General features: G+C 50.0%; 1 gene segment (V, D, J or C); it reads left to right on the top strand.

Annotated features, from left to right (window-relative positions):
• The first annotated feature begins 3,238 nt into the window (after nucleotides 1–3,238).
• On the top strand, nucleotides 3,239–4,097 carry LOC105873354 (T cell receptor beta variable 30-like). The segment is given in 2 exon segments: nucleotides 3,239–3,361; nucleotides 3,730–4,097. Coding segments are annotated over 2 exon segments (411 nt in total).
• The last annotated feature ends 5,034 nt before the right edge of the window (nucleotides 4,098–9,131 follow it).

Raw genomic sequence — 9,131 nt, 5'->3', positions numbered from 1 at the left:
CTTTGTCAAGACACATTGTAAAGCCGTGTATTAAATAGTTTTCCATTGCTGCAAGAATAAATTACTACAGTCTTCACAGCTTAAAACAACACGAGTGTGTTAGCTTGCAGTCCTGTAGCTAAGAAGTCTGACGCAGGTTTCAGCAAGGTAAAATCAAGGTGTCTGCTGGGCTGGCTGCATTCCTTTCTGGAGGCTCTAGGAGAGAAATCATTTCCTTATCTTTTCCAGCTTCTAGAGGCCAACTTCATTCCTGGGCTCAAGCCCCCTTCTATGTTCAGAGCCAGCAGCGAGCGTAGCTTCTGTCTAACCTGCTTCCATGGCCACAGCTCTGTCTCTGACTCGCTTCCTCCCTTTTCCACGTGGAAGGACCCCCGTGATTACATAGGGCACACCTGGATCATTCAGGCTACTCTCCCTATTTTAAGACCATCCAATTAGGACCTTAATTCCATCTTCAGCTCCCTTTCACTGTGTAACTAAAACACTGCACAGGGTCTGGGGATTATGAATGTGGAAATCTTTGGAAGGCCATTACCTCTGCCTACAAGCCATTTCTACTTACTGGTCTCTAACCAGTGTGACATGCAGGGACCTAGGACCTTGCTCCCCTCCTCTTGGAAATAAGCACAACTCTTCCTCTTCTGTCAAAGCTTTTCTCCCCTCTCCACCTCTCTCTCTTCTCTTTCCTCCTTGAGGGGGTGGGTAAGCAGGGGGTGGGGCACGGGGCAGACACAGCCCAGGAAGTTCAGGGGCGTCTCTTTGGCTCACTCTCCCTCCCTTCTCCCTCCTAGGCAATGTTTAGCTCTTCTGTGGAGGAACAAATAGCCTCTGCAATTGTCTTCCGAATCCATGCTATAAGGATAGATTTTAGTTTTAAAACTAAAAAAGATGAGTTAACTTATTGCCATTCTCTTCCTATATAAAGCTTCATCGTACCAGTAGCGATTCAGTAAGGATCTAGTGAGGAGAAAGAAGCCCACGCCCCTCAAAAGGATTTGAGAGGAGGCGCCCACCTTCAAGAGCCCAGGAGAAGGGAAAAGGAGAAAGCAGAGCGTGGTTGAAGCCAGCTTTCAGCCAGCTAGTCTGCTAGACACCTCCTCGGCTAGGCCAGAGATCTGCTGCCGCAGAGCAGAGGGATCACATCCCCACACACATTTCACTATCTGAATGGCTTGAGTGATCGCATGAATAAGCAGGATTGCAGATGGGAACGGAGAATGAGGATACATTTTTCTAAGGCATCACCATATGGAAGGAGCTCCCAGCTACTGGGTTGTGACAACGATCAGGGCGTCAGGAGCCAGCTGGTTGCTCTGATCTGACTGGTATGTCTCTTCGCCCTCCAATCTGCTGTGCCATCTCTAAAGGGGAAGATTACGCTGCTCTCCACACGTGGGGATGAGCTCATGCTGCCGGGGAGTTACATCAGGTCCCGTGGGCCCCCGTGTGAAAGACTGCCCGCCCGCCAGGTGACAACATGACGCCGCCCTATCGAGAGTGGGACCGATCGTCACCCTCTCTTCCCTGCATCGCTGTCCCCCCCCACCCTGCCCACCCTCCCTCCACTCTCATCCCCACTCACGACTGACTCAGTGAAAACTTCAGGAGCTAAGAGGAAGGAGAACAGACATGGAAAGGAGGGGAGAGGCATAGGTTGTGTGCGTCCTCACTCCCTGCAATCCTAACATGCTTAGATCGTATACAGAGCCCTGTTAACAGGTTCATAAAAACCGAGATCGCACTGGAGAACCTCACTGCCTTCTTTCATTGGCTGTAGCTATTTTTCATTGCATATGGCAAATGTTCCCGGAAAGCAAACTCTGTTTACCACTTGATGTATCATTTAAATAAATAAATGTGGTAAGAGGATTCATTCCACTTAGAAAAGATAAAGCAGGAAACACGCTCCCCACAAACACAGTGCATTCAAAGGCGAGCAAGAGAAGCATGCGGTGCTACAGCTGAGACTCCGCCAGCAGCCAGAGCCCCGACATTAACTTGGAATCGTGTTATTGCACCATCAGCGGCAGTAAGAAGTGCATTACATCACTAGCCCCTGATGAAATGGGAAAGCGCTAGCTACAAACGCCTGATTTGCCTCGGGCTCATTCTCCCTGTTTGGCCACTCCTACTGCTTCCTTTGCTGTACCACCTTAAACTACTCCACCATATCCAACCCAAGTTGAATAATTGTTTTGAAAATAAATCTCCCAGAGACAGAGCATGGCAAAGGCAGAGGGGAGAGGAGGTTCCAAGGGCGTTGGCTGTCCTCCAGGAACGGTGGGGTCCTCTATTTTATTTCAGCAGAGTGCGGTCATACCAGCTGCCCAGCAGATTCCCATCCTTCGCTGTTATGAATCAGTGTCTGGCAGTTCTTCTTGTGTCTCCGTAGTCCCTGCAGCCCACACTCCATCCCAGCCCATTGTCAGTCTCCCAGTCCTGGCTGCAGGCACAGGCCTTCCCTAGGGTCAAAAAAAAAAAAAAAAAAACCAAAACGAAACAAAAAACACTGATTGTAAGACTGCCTGCAATGCACCAGGCAAAATGCATCTCTCAACTCTTTGTCAGTACTATGACCATTTTTAAAAATTTTATCGATGAGAAAATTGAGGGTAAGAGTTTGCTGAGGGTTCCCAAGCTAGCAATAAGCAGAGCTGTGACATGAATCCTGATCCATCGGATTCCACAGCCCCGTGATGTGTCTTCCACCTCACACTGCACTCAGATGAAAAATTAGATCAAGTTGGGACATGGAACACACAGCCCAGCTCTGCTTGGTTCAGTAGTTAATTCTGCCTGTCCGAGTCTCCAAGCCTGTCTGCCAGGGTGACAGCCGTGCAGGTGATCCCTCGGCTGGCTGTCACGGCAGCTCCTTCCCGCTAGAGCTAAGCGGTTCTGCTTTGAATACCCTGAAGACCTAAATCTCTGGAGCCCTGATCTCCTTTTATCTCCTTCCCAGCTTCCCGGGTGACAGGTCCTGTCTCTAGTTTCTAACTTCAGATAGACTAAAATCCCTTTCATCCTCCTGCCAGCGTCACAGTTTCTCTGACTAGTACGGAGACTTCTGCTGTCTCTGGGGGGAGCTAGCAACCTCTTGCTTACAGGTAAGTTATGAGTCATTAAACACATTTGCATACCAGGACATAAGCGGGATTGCAATGAAGATAACAGGTGCCTCTTACAGCTGGTTCCCAGGGAGGGGGGGGGTGATTCACCACACACTTAACACATTTACATACCAGGACATAAGCGGATTGCACACATCTCTGCCCTCCAGGAGGAGGCGTCCACCAGGCTAGCTGAAGGAAAGGCTGAACTATGCTCTGCTCCCTCCTTGCCCTTCTCCTGGGCACTGTCTTAGGTGGGTGCCTCCTCTCCGGCGAGCCTTTCTGCAAATCCCCACCCTCACCCCAGCCCTGGGGATCCAGAGCCTCAGCTGTTGCTTTCACTCTCTGGAGCACATTCCTCCAACTGCCTGGAAAGGAAATGGGACTTTAGTCTTAGGGGCTAGTGTCCTGAGTCTTGATTCTCTCTGTCCCCTGGGAAGGAATTTGCTGTCTTGGTCTGTCCTGGCCCAGGGACACTGTGCACGCTTGGCTCTCCCAGTCTGCTCCCCGAGATTGATTCCTTGTGCCTGAGGCATGGAAGGGCTTGAGCAGCCCCTCTGTCTGGGTGAGCAAGGCAGGCTGGAGGGCTCCCTCTCTAAATGACACTTTACACTTCCCACAGGTGCCCGAGCCCAGACCATCCATCAATGGCCAGCTATCAAGGTGCAGCCTGTGGGCAGCCCTCTCTCCCTGGAGTGCACTGTGAAGGGGACATCGAGCCCCACCCTCTTCTGGTACCGGCAGGCCGCAGGAGGGCCCCTCCAGCTGCTCTTCTACTCCGTTGGTGTTGGCCAGATCACGCCCGAGGAGCCCCAGAACCTCTCAGCCTCCAGGCTCCAGGACGGCCAGTTCACCCTGAGTTCTGAAAAGCTCCTGCTCAGCCACTCCGGCTTCTATCTCTGTGCCTGGAGTATCACACTGAGCCGGGCAGGGCAGACGTCTGTGCAAAAACCTCACCCTCTCCTGAGTCCTAACCACCCTCCCCTATAACCCTCACTCAGGGGCTGGGTGGAGGATATTTGTGACTGGGTTTCAGACTGCTAGCCAATGTGACAGCAACTGAATTAAGAATTCTCCAAAAAAAAAAAAACCTTACTAAGTTCTCAGGGAGAACAAACAATTTGAAGTGCACAGAACCTGCGAATTGCCCACACGCAGTCACGTTCCCAGCGAGTGGCCGTCTGGCCCTGGCCCTCGCGCTCCAGCCCTCGCAGTGCGTCGTACCTCACCTAATGCTCTCTGCCCCCCATTTCCCGCGGGTGTACACCGAGCAGAGGGTTTGTGCATGTGCGGATACACCTGTGGCAGGATGTGGCGTGGAGGAGGATGGTGAACAAATGGCAGGGAGGGGGGCAGGTGGGGACACCAACTGAAGTTACTTAATTGGTGACTTTCATCACCTGGAGAGTCTCCTGTCATTGACGTTTCTGCTGAGACTAGAACTTTTATAGAGGCTTGGACCTGAGGCTTTGAGCCAGGGAAAGGGCAAGACATTCGCGAGACCGTTCTCATCCGGGGTGGGAGTGTGGCTTTAGTATAAGAAACCATGCACCTAGAAATTTTGATTATTGCTTTGGGTTTTGACTTTTTAAAAATTTCCTGCTGTGCTGTCTCCCAGCCCTTCCCTGGTAGCAAAGAGGGAACAGAGGAACAGATGGTGATCCAAGAGATACACAAGACTGAAAATAAAGAAGAGGGCTGTGTGTGGAATGGTAGAGCCCTAAAAAAGAGAAATCTCTTGGATGGAAATGAGGAAGAGGACAAGGCTGATGTGGATGGCTGGGAGGAGGTGCCACGGTTACCCTGGCAACCGAGTTCCCTGCTCACCCGTCATGCCTCCCTAGTTCTCTTTCTTTTTAAAATGATTTTCTTTCTAATGTCCCGTACCCTCCACGAGAGGGCACAAGAAGTCTTAAAATACTCTGTTCCTGGCATCACTTAATCTAGGACAGTCCAGACATGTGTTTGCTTCCAGTACCATTTAATCTGAAGAAGAAAATCTGAGACAGAGACACAGAGTGATTCAGAGAGTATGTAGGGGGCTGGGTGCGGTGGCTCACGCCTGTAATCCCAGCACTGGGGGAGGCCAGGAGTTCAAGACCAGCCTGGTTAACATAGCGATTCTGTGTCTCTACGAAAGAATTTTAAAAAAATAATTAGCCAAGCGTAGTGGCTTGTACCTGTAGTCTTAGCTACTTGGGAGACTGAGGCAAGAGGATCGCTCAAACCCAGGAGTTCCAGGCTGTAGTGAGCTATGGTACATCACACCACTGCACTGCAGCCTGGGCGGAGTGAGACCCTATCTCTAAAAGAAAGAGCGAGAGTGTATGTGATGATGCCCAAGGGTACCTGTTGTACTTTAAGGATCAATTGTATATTAAGCAGCTATTATGTGCTGGGCACAGGGAGCCATCACACGGATCAAAGGGACAAATGAGGTAGACTCGATAGGTGCTGGGGATAGTCACAGCGTGGTTTAGTCAAAGCACTTGAATTTTGAGTCTAAATGTACCAGTTGTTCTGACCTTGAGCTAGTTGTTTAATCTCTGTAGGCTTCATTTTCCTCATTTACCTTACTGAATTGTCAAATGTATTAAATAATGTGGTGTTTCTAAATCCCTATTACAGGGTCTAATTTTCAACAGATATTGTTTTCCTCTCTTTAAACTTACAAGACATTTTGATTACAGCTTACCCAAAAGAAAGACTCATTTTAAAAATGCTAAATTATAAACTACAGGCATGTAAATATTTTAAAACACTACGTATATGTGGATGGCAAACCCGTGAGGCTTGTTGCCCACGTTGTGTGCTTTCAGATATCAACCGCCAGTTTTTTTCTGCTGGGACCTCATGCAGCCCCCAGCCCCTTCCTAATAGAGAAACAGCCTGGGCTGTCACCACCAGTCACGTGGACTTGGGAGGAGACTTGAGACAGATTTTTCCTTCCTATAAGATACTCACAAAAGTTCTAGAAAAATGTGCAAAGGAGATAAAACTTGAGTTAGGCTTAGGAGGCGAGTATTTAGATAAGCAAAATGACATTCCAAGCAGGAGAGTCAGTTTGTGTAAAATTGTGGAAATCTCAGTGGGTAATCTAAGTTCAGAAGAAGCAGTGAGAAAAAGGTCCTGACTGTTGCACAGGGTGACCTAGAGACAGGTGAGCATTGGTAGGTAAGGCAAGGCTTGTTAAGGAGGGGTGTGAAAGCCATCTAAATTCAACAAAACAAGCTAATACCCTCCGTGTACCTGCCCTTACTCAGGCACAAGAATGCTATTCCCATAACTTTCTATAGCATCTAAGACTCAGAAATCCAGTCATTGCAATTTCAGAGGACAAAGGATGGCAGATCCTGCTCAGATATACTATCTCTTGCCAGGAATTCATCAACCTCACTTGCCTCTTGGGTCAGAAGAGCTGTCTTTTTTTTCTAGGGCAGCTTCCAGTATTCTGTAGCTATGCCCCGGATAACTGTTTCTCCATACATCTCATTCCCTGGCCACCTGTGCGTGGAAGTTCCAGGACCACAGACTCGTGGCCAGAGGAACTCCCTTCAGGGTGCTTCCTGTGGGTTTCAGCCACCCATGGGATTTATAGTTTGACACTCTGGGGCCTCTAGACAGCTTGAGGAAGATGGGGAGCACCCAGGGTTGGGAAGCTGGTGGCCCTAAAATTGGGCTACTTTACATTTTTGGCCAGGATCACGTGCTTTGGCCTGAGCATGCTACAGCCCTTGAGTCTGTTATATACCTGCTTATTTCCCCTTCCCTCCTTTGGGAGTTTCTGCCTCTCTCCTGCATTGTGCTCCTCCTCATCCTCTTCTCCAGATGGAATAGGAAATATCCATCGCACGGACCTTACAGGCCTTAGCAACTGGAGAATGAAACTTAGAGAAACCCAGTCAGCGCAGCACACAGACAGCAGCTCAAATGCCCAGGGACTGGCCGTTTTGCAGCCTGTTGGTTATCTGGGGCTCCCCTTCCTGTGACTCATTAGCACAGCTCCTTACCTGAGTGGAAGGAAGCGGGAGGGCACACGGGGAGGGGGGAGGAGGGGTTGCCTGAGTGATGTGGGACCAGAAGGGACCCCAATTGGGTCACAGCAGTTATTGCAGCTGCTTTTCATTCCGCACGGTCTCCGTGGTGCCCACTGCCGCCCTTGATCTTGCTTCTAACCTCCAGCAGGTGTAAAAGACTTGGGGGGGCGGGGTGCTGCTTGAGGGGCTGCCTCCCCTTTAGATAACAGACCCCGTCTTCTCCCCTCTGCAGTTCTATTTCCACTGCCAGGGGGCTAACCAGAGGCCCGGGTAGAAAGAGCAGCCTGGGAGCAGGCCGGGGGCAGGATGTGGTGAGTGTGGTCCTTGTGATGCTCGGAGGGTGGGCGGGGGGTGGGGGGGCCTTTCACAGGCACCCCAGATGTAGGGCCTGGTAAATGTCAAACCACATCCTGTTGTGACTCCCCGAGATGGAGCTAGGACAGGTGGCTGCTGTTACTTGGTGCTGATGCTACTCAGAGATAAACAGCCCCACAGCCAGCACTGGGCTCAGACACCTCTATCCCCACCCCAGTCATCAGCTGCAACCTAAAAGACCCCCACCTGCATCGCTTTGATTCGGCGCCACCATTCTTTCTAACACTGTCTTCTTGTCCTCATCCATGGTCCTAGACTCTTTCCTAGGGGGGGCCCAGGGAACAGGTGTCAGGGCATCAAGTGCCTCTCGATAACTGCGGGACCGTGGGGTCAGCCCTGTCCCTCACACTCCCTCTGAGACTGTGTCACAGATGTGTGTGCCTTAGAGCTGGAAGGGCTGGGATATCCTGAGTTATTGTCTCTTGATGCTTCAGGGCCTGAGACTGTGAATCCCTGAGTCTGAAGAGTAGACACGAGAGAGCTGACGGTTCCTTCGAGACCGCTTTACCCATCTCCCCACGTCACAGAGGGGAACACAGCAGCCCAGAGAACAAAAAGGAGCTCTCCAAGCCCATGCCACTGGAGACAGAGGGCCACCATGGGCCAGTTCTCTGTGTTTTAGCAACACCCCGGGGCTGTAGACAAAGCCTGGGGAATGTGGGCTCCACACTGAGCTTCAATCTCGCTGTGAATTTTATGAATCACTTGCATAAGAAGAAATAAAGCAAAATGATCACATCCGAGAATGGGGGAGGAGGATAAACGCGATAAACCACAGAATCAGCATCCTGCAGAAACTAGACAGGTTGGAGAGCTGAGCTGAAGAACTAAGACAAAATTAAGCCAATGCTCCCTCTCCCCTCATCACCAGGGAGAAAAAACAAACTGTGAGCACAGGAAGGGGAATATCTGGCTCACCAGAAGTGTGTGTGAAAAACGCCCGGGGTTTGAGTCAAAAGTAAGGTCTGAGTCAGTGGGGTGACGTGGGTACAAAAAGTTGAAAAGTTACCCTGGAACCATGGTGGAAGGTACTGAGAACAAGGAGATGCCTCCTCTTTACCCCATGTCCCTCGGTCCCACCTTGTGCCACGTCTGCTTCTGAACAACACGCTTTTAGAAGGGTGGAAGGATAAGAATGATCTTCAGCGATTTCAGACGAGAGGGACTGGGCTTTGGAGAGCAGGAAGTGCTCAAAACTGTGCTACACGAGAGTAACATCCAGAGAACAGGAAATGTTTAGCTTAAAAAAATCTTCAGGCTGATAGCAATTACAATAACGTCTGATATTTACTAACATGTGCTAACAGCTTTACATTGTATGTGGGTTAAATAAGATAAAACCACCTTCTGAAGTTGGGATTGTGATTGAGCCCATTTTACAGGAAGGAGAGCTGAGTCCCAGAGGTGGTCACTTGCCCAAGGTCACATAGTTGGTCAATGGCAGAACTAAGGCTTGAATCCAGATCTTTTTGCTTTATAGCCCAGATTCTTTGTGACGACAAAGTTTTCCTCTACCTACTACATGCTTTTTCCATTCCACAAACTCAAGCCCTTAGAGCAGGGGTCCTCAAACTTTTTAAACAGGGGGCCAGTTCACTGTCCCTCAGACCAT

This window comes from Microcebus murinus, chromosome 9 (assembly GCF_040939455.1).
Source record: "Microcebus murinus isolate Inina chromosome 9, M.murinus_Inina_mat1.0, whole genome shotgun sequence".
NCBI lineage: Eukaryota > Metazoa > Chordata > Mammalia > Primates > Cheirogaleidae > Microcebus > Microcebus murinus.
This window is presented reverse-complemented; position numbering and strand designations above follow the sequence as displayed.